At 41.0% G+C, this 22,267-nt stretch overlaps 1 protein-coding gene across 6 annotated transcripts in view; it reads right to left on the bottom strand.

Moving 5' to 3' along the window:
* Positions 1–22,267, bottom strand: part of LOC138754303 (endophilin-B2-like) — an 88,182-nt gene that overhangs the window by 7,150 nt on the left and 58,765 nt on the right. For 2 of the 6 annotated variants that reach the window (XM_069918364.1, XM_069918374.1), the window contains exons 4-8: positions 19,430–19,563; positions 18,794–18,886; positions 17,288–17,350; positions 7,098–7,121; positions 1,447–1,536 (exon numbers count right to left, since the gene is read on the bottom strand). In XM_069918364.1, coding sequence (XP_069774465.1) covers positions 1,447–1,536; positions 7,098–7,121; positions 17,288–17,350; positions 18,794–18,886; positions 19,430–19,563 — 404 coding nt within the window. The remainder of the gene's footprint in view (positions 1–1,446; positions 1,537–7,097; positions 7,122–17,287; positions 17,351–18,793; positions 18,887–19,429; positions 19,564–22,267) is intronic. The other 4 variants (XM_069918403.1, XM_069918412.1, XM_069918383.1 and 1 more) reach the window with 3 other exon arrangements.

Below are 22,267 nucleotides of genomic sequence, written 5' to 3'. Positions count from 1 at the left end.
GGCCTCTCTTTTCCAGTCAATACTGAGCATCAGAATACAGGAATACTGTTAGTGTGCTTTTCCCAACTTACTGCATGCAGTAACATGTCATCCAAAGGAACCAAAGAGAAACACAAATGTAGATTCAATAGTAACTAACAGAAGGAAAATTGACATTCACATACTGGGAGGGGGAAAAAAAAGTTGTAGGGCCATGAGGAAGGAGCAGGGGGTTGAGTCTAATTGGACAGGTCGTTAGTAGTACTGCAGTTAGTCCTTGCCCCTCACTGTTCCAGAGAACCAGGTTCCATTCTCCAGATGTAGTCTGTGCAGAGATGTTCTTGGTGGCCACGTGGGTTTCCCATGTTCTTAAGGTGTTAATTGACTTCTAAAGTTACCCCTCCTGTAGGTAAGTGGTTGAAATAGCAGGATGGTGGGCTATTAGGCAGTTCATAGGAATGTGCGAGGATTAATGTAAACAATGGCTTATTCTCAGTGGGGATGTGATGGGCAAAAGTGGCCATTTCCATACAATATGAGAATTTAGACTGGCTAGGTTACATCTCTGGCTTGTATTTATCAGATTTGGAGTAAAGAACACAGGTAAAGCAACACATTATGAGGCTGAGAGGTTTACTTCCAGGTCCAGTGATTGTGGCAGCAATGATTTCAACATTTAAAATAAAACTGGATATTGATAAAGGGATGGAAATATGATCAGAATAATGTTGGCCTACACAAGTATATAACGTGGATGGGCTGAATGGCCTTTCAACTGCATCTGTGTTTTTCTCTACTAATGGTTTTTCTGTACGATTATTTTCTTATCATGTTGCTATGTTACACTAAAGGAAGCAAAAAATATTTTATTAATATTAATAATTGTAGTCATGGGAAAAAAAATTGAAGAGAGAGCAAAAAATACAAAGAGGGGTGTGACATGTTGAAGATTGGAAATTATTTAAAAAATTTAACCAAGCTAAATGTTTTGGTGTGTGCACAATGAGCTTATAGGAGTTTATAAATAAAGGATTATCACTGATGTAGAATATTTTATGGTAAACTGAGCTGAAGCTTCTACATGGAAAAGGAACTCATGACCATAACTGTTAAAGGAGAAGCTCGATAAACAAATGAGGGAAAGAGCAACAGAAGGTCACATTGATAGGATGAGATGAAGTAGGGCGAAAGGGAGCCGTGTTTACCATAAACATTGACATAAACATTCAAGATGCTCAGTAAATCCACACAGTACTGGAGGAGATCAAACATAGAACAATACAGCATATAATCAGGTTATTCAGCACTCTCTGTGCCAAAAAAGATACCAAATTAACCTAAATCTTTTTTGTCTGATAAGTGTTGTATTTGGTAGGAATCATTCAATTATGCTTGCTGCTGCTAAGAGATATCATGTTATAAACAGAGGTAGATAACAGGAACATCCTGTTCCATTCAGTGACATACGTGTGTACTACTGATGCCCTCCAGGAGTAATCTGGTAACCTCAGCTTGCCGGTCGAACTCTGTCTGTGTTACTCGCAATTCCTGCTCCGCCTACAAATAGAAAGGTTGGGGGTGGGGGGGGGGGAAAGAAGGTGAAACTTAAACAATGTTGCATATTAACATGGCAATCTGAAAAGACCAGTGCTGAGTTACAATTTCCAAAACAATTATACCTTTGTCCAGTTATTTGCCTTATGGAATCACCTGCCCTACTTTACGATGAATAAATCATCAGGGTTTGGTTATTCCCGTTACAGATTTGATTTCAAGGACAATGGATTCTCAAGGGCCAGCAGGATGGTTTGTCTTTGTCAATGAAAATTCAATTGGCTGCTGCCTCATCTATAAACCACATCAGAGGTGGTTCGAGACATGGGTGCAAGAGTGTAAAATGGATACATGCATATGCAGTCCACTGCCAGATCTTCCAGAGATCCATGAAGACTCTTAAACTTGCATAAACACCTATAAAAAGTGTTTCAGAGTAGCATGTCAAATCGGGGCAGTAAGAAACATGATGCTGGGCCAATCGCTCTGTAAGAAGGAACAGACAGTTCCTGCAAGAGCACATGTATCCCAAACATTCAGTTCCCAAGATGCGGTCTTCCAGTCCAGATCTTCCGAAACATCTTCCTTCTTCCACAAACGTGGCTTCCCCTCCACCACCATCAACTCAGCCCTCACCCGCATCTCCTCCATTTCCCGCACATCTGCTGTGGCCCCATCTGCTCCCAGACGCAACAAACATCGATCCCCTTCATCTTCACCTACCACCCCACCACCCTCCACATCCAATACATTATCCGCCAGAATTTCCGGCACTTACTACAGGATCCCACCACCAGACACATTTTTCCTTCTTTCCTCTTGGCCTTCCGTAGGGACCACTCCCTCTGTAATTCTCTTGTGCACTCATCCCTCCTCATCTATCTCCTCCCCTCCCCCCCTGCACCTTCCACTGTGCCCGCAGGAGGTGCAACACGTGCCCACACCTCCTCCCACACCATGGTCTAGGGTCCCAAACATTTCACTTGTACATTTCATAGGACTTAATTTATTACATACAGTGGATATGGTCTTCTCTACATTGGAGAAAGCAATCACAGATTGGGAGATTGCTTCACTCAGCCCCTCCACTCTGTTTACAACAGCGACCTCCCAGTAGCCAACCATTTCAATTCTGAGTCACACTCCTGTGCTCACAGGTCTGTCCATGGCCCTATTCTTTCCCCTTCCTCCTTTCCAGTTCTCCCCTCCCTCTTTATCCACCCAGCCATCCCTCCTCCCCCTCATTGCTGCTGTCCTCTCCCTCCTCTCTCCACCAATCATCGCCTGCCTTTGCCACCCCTCTCCCTCCTCCCCCTCCAATTTTTTGTTTGGACACCTTGACAAAGGGCTCAAGCCCAAAACATCAGTTCTGTATCTTTCCCTTGGCTACATAAAGGACATTGTTTGACCTGCTGAGTTTCTCCAGCATTTTGTGTTTTTACTTCAACCACAGTGTCCACAGATTTTCATGATTTACATTCAACTCCTGCGACTCATTTAATAGCCTTGTTAGTCTTTATGGCTGTAATGTGGCCATTTAATTTGGTACAACCATGACCAAATTAAACAGCTCTTTGTAAATACAATTAAAAGAGTAATTTTTTTAGTGCATTATAAAAAAAATTACAAATCTTAATTACATATTTGTTGTCTACAAGTGGACAATTCTATGTTAATTGGTTCATCAAAGCTGCTGGATGCAATGAATTACCTTGAAACCCATCCTTTGCAATGGTTTAAACACAGTAGAGGTCATACAAAACAAAATGAATAGGATGGAAAAAAAAAGAATGACAAGCTAGTTGGGAATGGACAGGATCAGGGCACGGTATTAGTTCGTGCTCTGGTGATCAAGGAGAGCAACAATTTGAATTGACTGACATCCGAAAAGTCAGCCAGAATGGAGAAGATAGTTAACTCCTATTGGCAGCCTGGAGCACACCCTGCTGCAAGGGACCAACATCCATTTCACACATTAAATTTGTAATCATCCTCTACCCAGTGTTTTACTGGAGAAATAATCAGAAAAAAAACATTAGAATCATTTTGGTGGCACAATCCACTGTGTAATTTGCAGCATTTAGTTGCTGAGTGAATGGGCTGGTGGCTGAGTCCTTCTCCTTTACACTGGTTAATGGATTCATTGTCCATGTATCTTGGAGCTTAAAGTATGGTGTGCTAAATACATCAGATACACACCAATTAATAATGGTGTTACATGGTCCTTTATGTGAGAATATAGTTGGTTTGAAGGTGGGATTAGATTTCTCAAACCCATTTCTTTAAGACTCAAGGATACTCTGTATCAATCTAAAGAACAAAGCTTAGGTGTAAGGAACAAGATCACAGTCAAATATGTAAAGAATAATTTCTAGTCATAGTATTCAGATCCTCAGAATATGGGGTAGTTTGGAGGGGTGAGCCCCTCTTTTACATGTGGGTAATCAGGTGAGTGGCTTTGTTCAGTAACTTCACTGGTATTAAAGGTGAAGAGTGACCACACTTCCCCACAGCAGCTTGCTTCCAGCCGAGATGGCTGCACAGTTGATTCATTATGTTTAGTGGCAAGTTAATTAAACATAAATGAGTATTAATGACAACTCAATGAATCAATGTGCCTATAAAAAGACACAAGTCTTAAAATGTACTACCAAAAATGTTAAAAGTCATTTTATTCCGAGGAAGGAAACATTATGCAATTCCGAAAACAAAACATTTAACACTTCCCAACAGATTAACACATGATCACCAAGAATTCATGTGTTCAAACCACCAAATGCAAACAATGCTCCCCAATATCAAACAATGCAGTCAAACTAAGTTTGGATGAGGTGACTGTAATTGATTTCATGAAAGAAAATGAAAAATAGAAAATTCTTTAAATGTTTCTTAGCACAAAGAGCCAAAATTGAGACACAAATATCAGTATTTCCTTAAGCTGTTGAAAGGAACAAATAAAAGCATTGTTAATATAAAACTGTATGAAAATGTGCATTAGGAATATCATCGCAGACAATATTTTGTTTTAAATCAGGAAAGATATTAAAGCAAGAACATCAATAAATTGTTAGAAAATGAAAGAGCAAGACCAAGATCAGCCTGTCCCTTTAATTAGTTATACAAATAAGATAAAATAGAACCCAACACAAGGTGGCACTAGTGGTGAGTACTGTAGTCCCTTTGCAGGAGTTGGAAAGGATAAAGTGGATCAGATTGATACTGTCAGGTACTGTATACGAGTCATCAGTATTCGACCCACCATATTAACAAACACCCTTCATTTCCTGGAGTAATCTTAATTCCATGCAAGGTTAATCAAATTATTAAAAATACTGCTCCATTTTTAGATCTAAAACAATACCCAGGAAAAGCCAAGAATCCATCTGTGGCTAAAGCTGCAACATACACTATCATTCATGCATTTCAAGTGAATAATATTATGTATTTTCCCATGAAAACAATACAATTTGTTCATCTAAGTGCAACATCAATGGTTCCTAACAACAAAAATGAAAGCACCTTAAGTTTACTTTTCAAACAGATTTTCTGGATTTAAAATATTTATGGAGAATGATCAGTTTCCAAGGAGACGTAGGAGAGTGAAAACTCCAGCAAATGCAGTAAAAGATCAAAATCTGTCAGTGAGAAAAGGGCTTGACTTTGATTCAGATTATTCTGAGAAGTTGCATAACTGTATTCTATATATTGCAGCTTTAACTCATTGATTTCCACCCACCCAAATAGACATGAAAAGACCAGAGCATGGGTCAGATGGTAAATACAGAGCAAACTGCTTACACTGTGGCAGCTAGATAGGATTGACACACTCCAAAGTGCTATGATCAGAAGCCACTTCCATTCTAATGGAATTTTTGCAGGTACAGTACAAATCCAATTATCCAAATTCAGATCATTTGAAATCCTCATTTATCCAAATTTTTTTTAGACCCGGAAGTGATGTCTGTTTGTTTCTGAAAATTTTCAGGAAAATGAGGATATCCAAATCAATCAGAAATCCTGTTATCCGATAATTTTTCAGAGCCACACAGGTTGAAAAAAAATTCACCCAACATGAAATTAGAACGATTGTCCTCGTTTAAGGTAACTCCCTCCTCTCTCTCTTTCCATTTCTTCTTTACCTTCCCCTATTGACTCATCTCTCCAATTCTCCCTCAAACACGCCACTGTCTCCCAGCCGCAAGGGGTCAGAATCCCTTGTCCCAGTGTCATCAAAGAGAGTGCCCTCTTGGGCAGAAGTGGGACCTCGAAGAGGTGGTGTCAGTGATCGTCAGCGGCAGTTGGGAGGGGGACCATGTGCAGGCAAAGACTGGGTCTGTGTTGGGTTCCAACATCGAGAACCAGGATGTGAAGCCCTGTTGAAATGAGCCCACTGACTCGCCAGTGAGTGTTGCATCGGCCCAGGAAGCCTCCCCGGGGATCGGTGACACCACAGGGGGGGGGGGGGGGGGGGGGGGACGTAACAGGAATCAGCAGCAGCCAACATTTATTTGGTGAGGTAAACACTATTTTAATGTTTAAAAAGCCTTCCCTTGTTGTTTGTTGTTGTTTAAACATTGATACAAGTGATTTGCTGTTGCTACTGGGCTGATTTTAAAAAAAATGAACAGTTTTTGGAAAAATTCAGTCATCCGAAATAAGTTTGGTCTCAACCATTTTGGATAATCAGAGTTGAACTGTAATTTGAATCTAAAATACAAACATGAAAAAGTACAGATCACACAGTTTATTTTATATAGAATCAGTCTTGCTCTGATTTTGTTAATATTGGGTGTAAGGTGCTTTACTTTACAGTGCTGGAGAGATTCCACATTAACAAAGAATCATGTCCCACTTTCAAAAAACAAACTTCCTCTAGTTGATTGTGATGTTTGACATCTCACTGCCTGCTGACATTTCTTCACTGTGTGGATTTACAGATTGGGAACGATCTAGCTGCTCTACACAGTTTTAAGGTGCTCTTGCCTTTTATAATTTGCACAACTGCATGGACAGCTTGAATCCCCCATCATAACTAATCTGCTCTCTTGCTGTGAGGCATTTATCCCCTGGAAATCATAATGAGTGGAAGCATTCTCTTAAATGCCCTTACCAATGCTGTCATTAAATCAGATCCAAGCCACAACTTCAAGGGCATGGAATACAAATCACTATATTAGAACAGGTCATCACTCTCCTTACTCATCTTTCCCCAAGCCTTTGAACCACAGACCTCCCTTTTCTGACCAAAATCTCTATCACCTGACATTGGCTATTCATACCAGGGTACCAGAAGAGTCATGTACCCTACTGTGCTTTACAAATGTTTGAACAAACTAGATGAATACCAAGAATAAAAGTGGGTACAAGTATAGATGCAGCAATTTCAAATTTTGACCAGAGGTCTTTAAAGCAATGCATCTTTGGTACGGATCAACTCTAAGGCACTTGCTTGTAAAACACCTTTTAATATTTATTGAATAATTGCCCAATATTAATCGCCAAGTAACCAGTAGCCTAGTTTTTCCAGTGCCTATGATGTTTCTTCATGGGTTTTAAATACTCACCTTCGTCACCTCCTCACTCCAGAGCTGCAAATCCACACAGTAACAAGAAAGGAGATGAGTGTTTGACACTAGAAGGAGCTCATTGTTACTGATGTCCAATGTAAACTATGGTTAAACAATGGTGATAACACAACACAAACACAAACATGCAGAAGAACAGAAAACATATTTGTACTGTGAACACCAGGGTCTTAACTACTGATGCTTGGGTGTGGATTACAGACCCTGACTGAGAACTTAAATAAATAACACGGCAAAAATAACAAACCCCGGTAATGTACGCTGCTGGATCAGAGTTGTCATCGTACAGGAATATACTTGGCAGCAGATTAACAATAAAGAAAATTCAGACACCAACGAATCAATGTTGGCTTACATTTTAGATAGAATGGTTTTTGAAAAGGGATTCAAACATGAAAATGGGTAAAACAGTCACTGCAATTCAATCAAGGGTCAGCAAATCACAAAATGTGATTTATGTGTGCTTTGGAAAATGTGGCCCTTTTGCAATATACAGATGAGGATGAAATGTTCAACCCACTTTGACTGGTACAATAAAGAGCCTGATGGTGGCAACAGTCACTTCCCCCCAAACAATAAAACTCTGATCATCTGCCATTCTTGGGTCTTTCATGGTGTCGGACTTTGATGCAAAACACACATTGAATTCGTGTCATTTCATTATGTAAATATTATAAATGCAGTAATATAATGATTTTTTTCACTTAACTAGGTGATTTTAAAGGGAATAAGGAACAAAACCAGGTTAAAGTTTAAAGGAAGGACTGGATACAGGAATCTGGCAAGTTCAAAGGGAGTACTAGAAATAAACCTCGAGTCATTACATTATATACCAAGAGAACAGGCCGTTTGGCCCAATATGACCATTCCAACCCTTTTTTCTCCATCTACACAAACTCCCTTGCTCAAATAGATCAGTATCCTTCTAAGCCCTGTCGAAAGGTCTCAAATCTAGCAATCAGCCTGATTCTACTATTTTCTCCGGCAGCGAGTTCCAGATATCAGCAACATTGTGTTTAAAAAAACCTTTCCTCTTAAAACCCATTTAAGCCTCCTTCCTCTCACCTTAAACCTATCTTTTTGTTTTTATATGGGGGAGGAGAAAAATTCTGACTACCTCCTCTAAGCTTCTTATAAGTTTACATATCTCTATCAGTTCACTGCTCAGCCCACAGTAGTCCAGGAAAAACACATCCATCCTATCCAATTCCCTGCTAACAACTAAAGTCCTCCAATCTAGGCAACGTCCTAGTAAACTTCCTCTGCTCCCTCTCCAGCACAAACACGTCATTCCAGAAGTGTGGTCAGACACAATACTCAAAGTATGGTCTAACCCGTTATTTTGTGAATTGCAACATAATGTCCTCACTTTTAAAATCTCTGCCCCATTCCATGAAGGGAAACAAGCCGCATACCCTTCTTGCCACCCTATCTACCAGCCTTGCAATTTTCAGGGAAATGTGGACTTAAGACACAAGGTCCCTCTGTTCATCCATATTTATTAGTGATCTTTCATTTATTATATCCATACTAACTCTAATTGACTTTTAAAAAATTCATCTCCTGTAATGGAGATGTGGAAACGGGGCCCCAGTGAACCAGATACGGAACCAATGGGATTTAAGTACATTGGATAGTGGATTATCAGAGTTTACTGTATTAATTAATTGCCAGGAAAGATAAAAGTGTGCTGTACTATTAATGCATGCCTCACCCTTCTTTGATCCCCTCACCACTTACTTCACACTACATCCAGGCAGAATTATTTTTCCTCTCCCCAGACCCCCTGCCATTTCCCCCATAAATGGGCAAGTCCCAGAACACTCCCTCTTCTGACGGGACCAAATATTTTGCCTTTAAACTGTGGTGTACACAGATTATAACTGGTTTTGAATTTGGAATCTCTGCAGCTCAGCATGCATGGCCAATAAACTATCACCTAAAAGACAAAGCAAGTAGATGCAAAGCTGACCTCTCAAATGATTTTGTATAGAACCAGATGAGAAACTGGTGAGGAAAGTAGAAATACGTAACAGGTGTGAGTGTTAAAGAACATCTGCTGCAAACCAGTAGTGATGGCAAAACCTTCAAACGTATATCTTCACCAGAACAACACTCCAGGCAGATAGCGAGCACCTCCCAAGGGAGGGGATCGGCTCCTTTTGTTTAAGAATCGCAGTATAAATAATCCCACTTGGAAATTTCTCTACATTTAGAGTTTAATCAATTGGAAAGTTTGGAAATTCTGCATAGAGTTCTGCAATATGTTTTCTTTTCTTTCAATTAAATGTAGATTTAACAGTTACTGGTTTAATTAAATTTCAAGTTGAATTTGTCTTAAGAGTACCACAAAGGACAAAATGAAAGGAAAAATAAGTGGCTTCAACAATTAAGTATCTACTTGTATTATTTTGGGTTAATTGAACAATTTACACAATTAGAAATATTCTGTTAGATTGGTCATGTACATAAATATCTGGAGTGCCAATTACAAGCATTTATATTGTGCCTTTAACATGGTAAGAGATCCCAAGGTACTTCACCAATGCAGCTCTCCTAAAGTGTTTGGACAATAATGATTTCAACACTTTATTCCTTTATTTCTGTGTGAACGTTATTGGCATAGATTAAGATCTCCACATCATACAAACATTTAAACAATACTGAGAGTTCTCAGAGAGCACAGGAAGACCCAATACCACGAGAAACAACTACTAATTGCTTATAATTTTTATAAATGTAATGGCTCAGGTTAAAAATTCTCTTCACGTTTTAAAATTCCTTCAAGGCCATGGTCTTCCCTTTGTCTGTGACCTCCACTTCCTTCACTGCTGACCCCTTGTGGATCCTATGCTCATTTCACTCTGCTGTGGCTATTGTGCCTTCAGCCTTCAGGAAATGGACCCTTGCAACTTCCTTCCATTAACTTCTCCGACAAGAAGCTTTCCTATAAATCACTTGATCAAGTGTCATCCCAGTGTATCCTTCTTCAGCAAAGTCGCCGCCTTTGTCTGATTACACATTACATTGGTGCCCTTCTCTGAATAGAAATGGAAATCCCGAGAAAGATGGCAGCGTAAGAAATGTAGGAACTGCACTAAAGATTTGTACAGAGTTATTCAGCTAAGCTGATTTGTTGATGAGTCTTTGATTCTGTTATGCAGAAACACTTGGCCTCACTCACACTTGACAAACTCAAGACAAATCCAACTTTCCTCTGGATGATTATGGGGTTAGTAGATTAATCCAACTTTACAGGGTGAATACTAGAGAGGCAATTAGTGTCATCACTTATTACATACCCTCTGAAAAGAATTGAAAAAGGTAGCATGATCCAATCTTCATTTCATCACAGAGAAGAAAATGGTGTGTGAAAATTTTAAAAGTATAGGGCTGGAGAAGCAAAATGCAGATTTATCACCAGTCTCCACACCCTTGCTGTATTGCATTCCAGGTCAGAAAAATACCTCTCAATGTACCATATTTGCATGTTAATTTGTCAGATAAGGTTAAAAAAAAGGATTTTCAACAAAGAGAGAAGAGGGTATGTAATAAACATGGCATTGGATTGGTGAAGCTTTTTTTAATCAGAATAGACTCAATTTTCCACTGGGTAAAAGGGAAATAACTCTCAATGAGAATGTGTAAATGAGGGTGAATTGTTACACTCACAGGATTAGCGTACACTATGGGACTTGTGACTGACAGTGCACCTCCTACTGAACATGCCAGGAGGTTGACCTGGCATCCACCCCGGCACCTGATTCAGAGAAAGGAAAGTCACATGCAGCACAGTCAATCCTGCTCACTTGGCCCTGAATTGGGAGAGCTGCCTCACAAACCAGACACAGACCAGTTTGACATGGTGGCACTCAATCTTTCTGACCTGAACAATGATATCCATAGATACATTCCATTTCACTGACAGACATACAAAAGGAGGAGTATGGCATGCAGTGAGAAGTCATAGGCCTTAAATGTCCTCAAAACTGATTCAACACCTCATGCCAACAGATCCAAAACAAGTTGGGGACATGGGTACTGCAGGCAGAATTTAATGGCCTTCAAAAGGGGACAGTGAGCAGTTTCTGTCTGCTTAATGAAGATACCAGCACAGTGCTGCTGCTGCCTGGGAATTCCATGATAAGGCCATGATACAGCATCACTGAGATAGTTCCAAGTCAGGGCAGTATTTGATTTGGTAGCATTCCTGTCAATGCGCTGCAGCCTGGGTGAGTTGCTGCAGTGTAACTGTGAGAGCACAGATGCACTGAGTGAATGTTCACAGTGAAAGACTGGGTACCAATCAAGCAGCTGGTGAAAGATCACTACCTGAAAGGTTTTCTCCAAATAAGAGCCACCTACCCTTCCTCATCTGACAAATCATTATTCCTCCATGACGATTAATACTTGGAGGAAGCACAGAATACATCTGCACTCTGTGCCCAACCCCATATATGGCTCAGCCCTCTCACCTATGTAGCCACCAAATCCCAAAGGGGGGGGGGGGATTGCTTGACCAGATTTATGGCAGGTGGTGGCAGAATGGACACACTTGACAACTTAGCAGGTGCACCATAGCAGCCTGGCAGAAGAGACAACCACGTAACCTCTGTAATATCCCATCTCCACACTGAAGCTGCTGAATGTCACATTCTACGGTACACCAAATGGGATAGATTCAGAACCAAATGGTCTTCAACCTGAACCATTAACTGTTTCTCTTCCTATTGATTCAGAATGGATTGATGGATCTATTCTTCAAGATCTGAAGCTTTGGGCCCACATGACCCTCACTTTATCATGAAGACAGGGGGACCAAAGCAAAAAAAAATACAGATGGTGGGAATCAGAAATTATATCAGAGAATGCTGTAAATATTCAGCAAGTAAAACATGATCTGTGGCGAAGGAAAGAGGGATAATGTTTCAGGCAGTTGATGTGAAGGAAACTCTGGTTGCTGGAAGACTTGCCATAGGTGCTCCCCAAGTAGAGTGCTGGGTAGAAAATTTTTTAATTAAAATAACTTTCAGAGATGATTATACAATGTGCAAGTTCATTCTCAAGTCTTCAGATACTGAAGAACCCTTTGCCTGCATGCAGTACGACCAGAGAAATCTGTTGACTTAGGCTGATGAGTGGTGAGTAACATTCATGTCACACAAAGGCCAGGCAATGACTATTCTCAAGATCGTGTTCAACTGTCCAAGATTCTTTTATTGACATGTACTAATGCAAAACCTGCCTTAACATCACTGAATCCTCAATAAATAATATCTTAAAGGTTCACCATTGACCAGAAAAATAATTGCTCATATACAAGGATAATTTAAAACTGGACATTTTGTTCAAGCCATTCACATGTCCGACTACGCAGTCTTTCCAACATCTGCAATGAAGTTTGGAGTGCGATACAATTCTTTTCACTTTCCTGGATGAACCACTTTTTTCAGTTTGAAACCATTCCAAATTAATACTTGACCTTGATGACCTTTCACCAGCCACTATTTGGCACCTCATCCTCTACCCAAATCATTCCATCATTGCCTCAGCATCTTGTGTCTGCATTGTATGCAATCTACAGAAAGCACAGCAAAAATTCATCAACTTTTTCAACAGTACCTCCCAAATTCACAAATTTACACTTGACAAAATAAGGATGGCAAGTCAATGGAAACTTTCATGTTCTCCTCCAAGACACAGAGTGTCCTGACTTGGAAATATAGTCGCAATCCTTATCATCCTTGGGTCTCAATATTGTCAGATCATACCCTGCAGCATTGGGAGAGCAATTTCACGGAATAGAATGCATCAATTATAAAACAAAACTCACCACCATTTTCTCAAGGGAAGCAAAAGATGCAGTAACAATTGCTGACCTTGTCATGATGACCACATCTGATTAGTTGGTCATGATGGGAAATAAAAATGAGCCTTCTTCCAATAGTGAAAGGTTTAAAGTGGGTTGGTAACTCAGAGGGGGCAGTGTAGTGAGAAGGTAGCAGAGTGGTAGGGCCTTGGCTCAACGGGCTTAGGCAGTAACGAGGCGAGGTAGGTTTACCTGTGTTAATTGCAGACAGGAAGTATGTGTGTGAGGCTGATGTTCAGTGCTCGGCGTCAGATGTGGGAGGTCCTGGAGTCTCCCAGCCTCCTGAATGGCCATATCTGCACCAGGTGTATTGAGCTTCAGCTCCTAAGGGACCATGTTAGGGAAATGGAATTGCAGCTCAATGACCTTCATCTAGTCAGGGAGAGCAAGGAGGTGAAAGAGTTATAGGCAGGAGGTCACACCAGGGCCACGATAGACAAACAAGTGAATCACAGTCAGGAGGGTGAAGGGGAAGAGTCGGGTACTAGAGAGTACCCCTGTGGGTGTACCCCTTGACAATAAGTACTCCTGTTAGAGTAATGTTGGGGGGAACGACAGTTTACTTGGGGGAAACAAAAATGGCCATGCCTATGGCACAGAGTCCGTCTCTGTGGCTCAGAAGGGTAGGGAAAGGAAGAGGAAGGTAGTAGTGATAGTTAGGGGGTCAGACAGGCAATGCAGGAAAGAAACTCAGTTGGTAGTTTACCTCCCAGGTGGCAGGGATGTTTCAGATCGCATCCAGGATATCCTGCGGTGGGAGGGAGAACACCCAGAAGATGTGGTACATATCGGTACTAATGACATGGGTAGGAAAAGGGAAGAGGTCCAGAAAAAAAGACTACAAGGAGTTAGGAAGAAAGTTGAGAAGTAGGACCACAAAGCTAGTAATCTCAGGATTAGTGCCTGTGCCAAGTGACAGTGAGTATAGTAATAGAATGAGGTGGAGGATAAATGAGTGGCTGAGGGTTTGGAGCAGAGCAAGAGGATAAGATGTGAAAGAATAGGACCTATCAAGAGTGGCAATGGGAAATTGTGCATGGAACTGAAGGAAATAGCAGAGGTTCTTAGTGAATACTTTACTTCAGTATTCACTACAGAAAAGGATCTTGGGGATTGTAGTGATGACTTGCAACAGACTGAAAGGCTTGAGCATATAGATATTAAGAGAGGATGTGCTGGAGCTTTTGGAAAGCATCAAGTTGGATAAGTTGCCAGGACCAGATGTGGTGTACCCCAGGCTACCATGGGAGGAGATTGCTGAGCCTCTGATGGTGATCTTTGAATCATCAATGGGGACGGGAGAGGTTCTGAAAGATTGGAGGATGGCGGATGTTATTCCTTTATTCAAGAAAGGGGAGTAGAGATAGCCCAGAAAATAATAGATGAGTGAGTCTTTCTTCAGTGGTTGGTACGTTGATGGAGAAGATCCTGAGAAGCAGGATTTATGAACATTTGGTGAGGTTAATATGATTTGGAACAGTTAGCATTAGAATCCAGTGAAAGACCTTTTCCTCTCTTTACTAATTGTATTCTTTTTCCATTTCTTGTTGTTCTTTCTTTCTTTTCTATTTCTATTGGGGTTATTATTGGGTGGGAGGGGGTTGGTGGGGGTTTTTATTTTTGGGGTTTTATAAAACCATCATGTATAATGGATTGAAATACTTACATTCTATATTTTGCATTTTGACAAGAATACATGTATAGAAAATTTAAATAAAATATCCAAAAAAAACAGTCAGCTTGGCTTTGTCAAGGTCAGGTCGCGCCCACAAGCCTGACTGAATGTTTTGAGGATGTGAAGTCACATGGATGAAGGAAGAGCAGGAGATTCAGTGTAAATGGATTTCAGCAAGGCTTTTGATAAGGTGCCCCATGCAAGGCTTATTGAGAACGTAAGGAGGCATGAGATCCAAGGGGACATTGCTTTGTGGATCCAGAACTGGCTTGCCCACAGAAGGTTAAGAGTAGCTGTAGATGGGCCATTTTCTGCATGAAGGTCAATGACAGCAGTGGTGTGCCTCAGAGATCTGTGCTGGGACTCTTAGTCTTTTTGATTTTTATAAATAACCTGGATGAGAAAGTGAAGGGATGGGTTAGTAAGTTTCCTGATGACACAAAAGTTGGGATGGTTGTGGATGGTGTGGAGAGCTGTCAGAGGTTACAGCAAGACACTGATAGTATGCAAAACTGGGCTGAGAAGTGACAGATGGAGCTCAACCCAGCTAAGTATGAAGTGGTTCAAATTTGATGGCAGAATATAGTATTAATGGCAGTGTGGAGGATCAGAGTGATCTTGGGGTCCAAGTCCATAGGACGCTCAAAGCAGCTGTGCAGGTTGACTCTGTGGTTAAGAAGGCATACGGTGTATTGGCCTTCATTAATCAAGGAATTGAATTTGGGAGCTGAGAGGTAATGTTGCAGCTATATTGGACCCTGGTCAGACCCCTCTTGGAGTACTGTGCTCAGTTCTGGTCGCCTCACTACCGGAAGGATGTGGAAGCCATAGAAAGGGTGCAGAGGAGATTTACAAGGATGTTGCCTGGATTAGGGAGCATGTCTTATGAAAACAGGTTGAGTGAACTCGGCCTTTTCTCCTTCGAGCAATGGAGGATGAGAGGTGACCTGATAGAGGTGTATAAGATGATGAGAGGCATTGATTGAGAGGATAGTCAGAGGCTATTTCCCAGGGCTGAAATGGTTGCCAAAAGAGGACACCAGTTTAAGATGCTGGGGAGTAGGTACAGAGGAGGAGTCGTGGGTAAGTTGTTTTTCAATTTTTAAAAAAAATGCAGAGTGGTGAGTGTGTGGAATGGGCTCTGGTGAGGTGGATACGATAGAGTCTTTTAAGAGACTTTTGGATAGGCACATGCAGCTTAGAAAAATAGAGGGCTATGGGTAAGCCTAGTCATTTCTAAGGCAGGGACATGTTTCAGTACAACTTTGTGGGCTGAAAGGCCTGTATTGTGTGGTAGGTTTTCTATGTTTCTAACTAGTAAGGTAAGGACTTCAGGGGAATGCAGGAGGCCAGTGCACTGTAGATTCGTACAGCTGCTGAACTCTCCACATATAATCATTTTTGTGAAGCATATAGGTGCAGCATCTACACTGAGCCACCAACAATCACTCTTTGATGTCAGTTGCTGAAGTAAAAGGAATGCTCATTTCCTGAGCTCAGCAGCTCTCTGGTCTGCATGTAAATTAATAGAAATATCAGGGTAAGCTGCTCCAAAAGTGCTCCTTCAGATCAATTATCATTAAATTCCTTTCCTGTCCCTCAATGTTGGTAGAATAGTGTTAGATTCAATGGGATGCATATTGTGGCAGAAAAATTTAACTTAAAACCAGTCCTAATTCTTACAAGACCAAAGGAATATTAAAGCGTCTCTCACCAATGGCAAATGTTACATTTTGGTTATTAAATTTAAAGAATATTGGATTGATGATGTGGAGTGCAAGATCTGATCTCACTTTAGATTAGAGGTAATGGATTGTAAAGAAGTACATTGAAGATGAGACTTGGATTAAGTCTAATGAACAGAAATAGGCCACGGGGCCTAACAAGTCCACCCAAGGTTTGTGCTTCTCATTAACCCACCCATCTCTCATCAATCTGTATTGCTCTATCCTTCTATGCTGGCATGGACATTAGTTTGAATTTGTCTGCCATATATCCCTGTGCTGGTGCCTCTAAATCTTATTCCACTAAAGTTGGACATCAGCCACACAATGAGAGAATATCATTGATTCACTGTCTGGACAAGTAGGTGGAGGTCAGTTTTCCTTATGGCTGAACTGGGAAATACTATAATATTGGGAGAGGTGAATGGGTAAGAAAAGGGGTGAGATCTGCCCTTCCTTTTCTGATGGTCTGAAATGACACAACTGAGATCAAGGATGACCAAACCAGGATAGGCCTGGTCTCCCCAGGAGCTGAAGGTTCATTTCTACAACTCTGCTCTGAGCAATTTACAAGAGAAAAAGTATTAAAAATATTCAACTTCATTTCTCCCCCTCCTCCCCCCCCCCCCCCCACCCCACCTCCAAGAGGTATATTGGAAGTCAGCCAAATATTTTAATGATTTTTCTCTTGTAAGTTACTTGCCCATGGTTGGTGCAGGTGAATGTATCTTGAGGATTACATTCCAGAGTCAGCAATTAGGTTGCAGCTTTAAAATTTGTTATGTTAAAGTGCTTAGTAAAAAGGGTCACCAATCCTTACAACAGGGGGGGGAGAGAGAGAGAGAGAGAGAGAAAAAAAACAATTGGGAGGCTGATTTTGGAGGCTCCATCGATGTCTTACCGCAGATGCACTGGCCGACAGCACATAATTACGAGGCCTGGTCTCCTGAAAATCAGGTGTCGCCTACAAGGCGGGAAAGAGTTTACAGAAAAAAAACATGCAGAATATCTGAGGTTGTACTTTAAAAGGAAGGTCACTTCAAACTTGAAAAGTATGTTCACTCCAAACCAGAAAACAAATTTAGAGCTGGAGATGTGCAGAGGAACTGGACTCTCATTACTGGTGTTAGCAAGTGCTACTAATACAAAACATGCAAGAAATTCCAAATTCACACTTTGCTCTGATAAAATAATGCAAAGCATCAAGGAGAAGTTTGAACTACCCGAGATATGTGTGTGAGTGATGAATGAATCCAGATTCTACAAATAGTTAATGTTGTGGGTAGTAGATCTAGGCACCCAAGGCAGCCTGCAGATAGATTTTGTAGATCCAGCTGTTATCCTCATCATATATTCAACTTCTGCCAAACTGACCCACAATGACTGGAAAGATAATGTTGACTACATTTGGAGGGACAGGTGCATAAACATAATAATGATTATTGGGAGGATCCTTGCCCCTTTAGAACCCTTGTCTCTGCCTATGCACTTCCTAAGAACTTTATGACCCCCATAAATCAGAATGGCATAAAGGAATTTCTTGATCCTGAAGAGGGAGAAGAAGGGGGAAAAGAAATGAAAGGGATTTTAACCTCTTTATCCAAATCAACCAATTGCACAATAACACAGGGATGTCTATAGTATGAGCAGAAAATTACGCTCTACTTAAAAACACTTTAAAGCATCCTTAATGTTGCCCATCAGCTGCAGGGCCAATGGGTAAGTAGGAAGATCACAGCACTGATTCCGATCCTAAATGGCAGAAGGTACAAATGAGGAGGGGTGGGGGAAGCTCTAATTGCAGATCAGAATAAAAATGATGAAGATCTAATGAGTTGCAGCTCTCAGCACATCTCCACTGATCATGGCACTAAAACGCACCTCTACACCCTCCTCAATGTTACATCTGGTACACACAGTGGTTAACTCATTCACTAGTAGGAACGCGATTTGGACATCACGAATTACAGTAGCTGCTCCTGCAGAGATCTCAACAGACCAACTGTGGTTCAGAGTAACATGCCGTGAACAAATATTTTTAAAAAATTCTTCTAGATTGTTATGGAAAATTAAACCACAGAAAGTAGCAGTTCAACCAACAAATACTTACTTCTCCCTCACACTGTGCAGAACACAACAGAAAAAACAGCATTAGTCAGTAAGAACCACTGGTAACACAGCAGTCGTGACATGGAATTAAGAAAATGTTATTGAATGACAAAAGAGGAAAGAGAGATTCATGCAAATACATTAACTCTCTGAGCATGAACAACCAGCATCAATGAGGAGATGTAGCCTCTAGATAAGAGTCTAGGTTGATGGCCATATTTGAAAACATGCATGAACTGCCACGACACTCAGGAGAGTTAATGAATCCTCGAGATGGGTTGAAAAGAGAGTGACCTACTGCTGCCTTTGCCTCGGCTCCTTTCGCTTTCTTTAGTCGGGTCTTGCTGGCGTCCAAGTCCAATCGCCTATTCTCCAAAAGTCTTCTCTCCTTCTGCAAGTTAAGAATAAAAGTGAAAAACATCCATCTTTTGTCCGTGTCCCTACCAATTCACATTCCGTCTGAATGCAGAACAACCATGGTTTCCTGGATTGTTGCTCACTCTCACAATGACCACTTCATTTTGTTAAAGGAATTATTGAGATTTCTATGATCTCACTATGTCCTGAAGTCAGTTACAACCATTAAATGCACATTTTGAAAATGTAGGCAGAGACAGGAAATAAAGTAGCCAATGTAAATGCATGATGTATTAAACAAACTTTCAGATAGACAATCGCAGATCCAGAGTTGATCACCTCCCATTTCCCAGAGGTGGACTCCACGTGCCTTAGTTTGTCAACTCACACCCATTCAGTATGGTACAATTGATTGCCTTCTCCAGGTAATCTCCTCTGGCCTCTAGTTTGGGTACACAGCTCCATGCCTTCAACAACATCTTGTCCAATATATAAAAGGCAGAGGAAGAGCAGGTGATCATTGCAAAGGGTGGGGTGGGAGCACAGCATTTGGAAGAAATATATGAGCAACACTCACCGATATGGTCTTCCAATCACCTTCCAGGAAATTACGGAGTGGTGTCAGGAAGTTAATCATGGAAGATTGAATGAAATCTCGATCAGCAGCTCCCAGGCGTCTCTGTGCCTCTCCAACCTTGATTAGAGTGCTACCTGGGGTAATAAATAAAAATTGGACAGAGTTACACATGGAAATCCATCTAATCAGCCTCAGCTACTCAAAGGACCATATGAATTGAGTAGACTGCCAGCACAGTCCTGTTCTGTGTGGTTAGCAAAGAAGGAGGAGGATGGCCAGATGTTTCAAAGTACGGTCATCACATTTACCCTTTCAAAAATTTGAGTGCTCCTGAATATTTTGACAGATTAAGTAGCGAGAAAGGCGACACAATGCCTCGCAGGGAGCTGGCAGACCATTTAAAGGGTTTGACCTGGGAGTCACCTGTGGGAGAAAGAAAAACTACAAATATAAATACAAGATATTCACAAACAAGTAGGGAGAGAGGAAATACTTTAGTCAGCAAGTGGAGAAAATATGGAAGTCCCTTCTGCAAGGAATGAATGAGGCAAATAACAGAGGGCAGGCTGGACGACAGGTAGGAGGAAAGTTAGCCTGGAGCACTTGGTGGTCAGTCTCTCTGCTCTGTATTGCTATCCTCTTCACAGCTCTCACCTGCATCAAGATAGCAATTCACTGCTCACTCAGTTGAGGATATTGCCATTGTTGGGAAATGGATGAAATTTATTCACTGAATGGCATCTGTGACTAGAAATACTCATAGAAAGATGGAAAATAAATGACTGCATAGCAAGGGTAAACAAATAGAAGCAAATGTCTAAAACATGAAAATATGTAGACACCGTGGTTTAAGTAAAAGCAAAATGCTGGAGAAACTCAGTAGGTCAAAGTGACCTTTATTTAGCAAAGTAAAAATACATAACCAACGTTAAGGGCTTGAGCCCTTGATCAAGGTATAGATAAAATGTCAGCAGCTGTCCCGAATAAGACAATAGGTGGGGGGAGGGGGGGAGGCATGGGTGAAAAGGCAGAAGGTAATAGGTGGAGAAGGAAGGGAGGGTCAGCAGCAAGCAAGGGGAAAAGGGATGGTTGGGTGAATGGAGGGGGAAAGAGGAGCAGGTTAGCAGAAACTGGAAAAATCGTTAATGTCATCCGGCTGGAGAGTGCCCAGATGGGAAAATCAGGTGTTGTTCCTCCAATTTACAAGTGGTCATGGTGAACAAAAGTCTATCATTATACTGCTGGCATGAAAGGGTGAGCTGAAGGTTCTGTTTCTCCAGGAATAGGGTTTGTAATCATAAAGCAGGCCCTATAACAGTCCACTAACCCATTGCAGAGCTCCCATATGCTTCAACCCTTCAACCATTACTCTCAATTTTAAACTTTCCATATTCACTATAAATCCATACACTCCACCATAAACACATTAATCTCACTGACATTTTTATGTCGATTGATTACAGGAATAAATTAATTCATGCAACCATGATAAAACAACAAAATGGTAAAGGCAGGCTTTTAAATCAGATGATGTAAAAACTTAATCCATTAAATGAATAGAGCAAAAATTATTGATTGGCAGATAAAGCCAATTGACCCCATTAACAAATGTATCAGAACTTAGCCAAGAAGAATCGAGCCATATGCTAAAAAGCAAATAAAAACCCTGCAGCTGCTGAAAGTCTGAAATAAAAACAGAAAATGCTGGAAGTGGTTGAAGATAAGGTAGGATCTGTGAAAAGAGAAAAACAGAGTTCATGTTTCAAGTGGATACCCAATCATTAGAACAATTTTTAATTTTTTTTGCCCTGCTACATTTTTTGCTTGCTGTCATTCACAGTGGTCCCATTGTCATTACTTGGAAGCTTCATTTCGAGAAAAGGACCTGCATTTTGATGTTGCTCCTCTCAAGACCAGGGCTTCCCAAAGAGCTATTATAGGGAGATGCAACAGCTAATCTGAATATATAAAGCTTTCAGAAATATCATTACATAAATTGCCTTTTTTGGGGTTTAGGGGTAAACACTGGCCAGTAATATACAATTAATTTTGTCCTTTGATGTGATGTCCTGGGTTCTAAGAGGACCAACTGGCTGCAGATTCATATCTCATCAAAAAGAGGCTTTTCCAAGGAGGCTATTGAAAGAGGTCCATCCAATCCAGCTGGAATTTACAACATGAAAGCCATCTAAACGTAACAACTTTTTAAGCAGTGCTACGTGTATTTCCTCAGGCAGGGCTTGTGTAAACCTGGACTGTGTCCTCTTTCACCCAGCTTTATGAATTGGTCCCAGCTGCACCCTTTCTAGACCAGGAAAGAGAAGGGCTCCCTTTATTGAACTTGTTCGTACATGTTGAATGCCTCACTCTCTGTTTACATCAAATCCAAAGGCACACACCAGCTCCAAGCATGTGGCAGGAATTAAATATTTTGAGTTTACCCAGAGGAGAAATGCAACTTGAAATTTCTTTCTCTGTGAATATACTGTGTTAAATCCAACATAGGGGGATTCAGGGCAAAGCATACCTCTTGACTGATGAACCTGGTTTACAGCTGGAAACAGACAAACCTATTCAGTCAGAGAAGATTGATGCCAGAGAGCAGGATGCTTCTGCGGAGAGTTGCCTGAATGAGCTGCTTTGTGCTATATAATTCTGTGAAATTAGAAAGAATTTGTATGCTTATGAAACCCCACAATCTCTGAAGCATATCCTGTTTAACCAGCTCAAGATCAAAATTCAATTTATTGTCATTGTAATAAAACAGGGTCTTATTACATGAAATTGCTTTTGCCTGCTGAAAGGCCGACAGATTCGCCACTGGCAAAAATTGCCTGA

The sequence above is a fragment of the Narcine bancroftii genome, chromosome 1, assembly GCF_036971445.1.
Source record: "Narcine bancroftii isolate sNarBan1 chromosome 1, sNarBan1.hap1, whole genome shotgun sequence".
NCBI classification, from domain to species: Eukaryota; Metazoa; Chordata; class Chondrichthyes; order Torpediniformes; family Narcinidae; genus Narcine; species Narcine bancroftii.
This window is presented reverse-complemented; position numbering and strand designations above follow the sequence as displayed.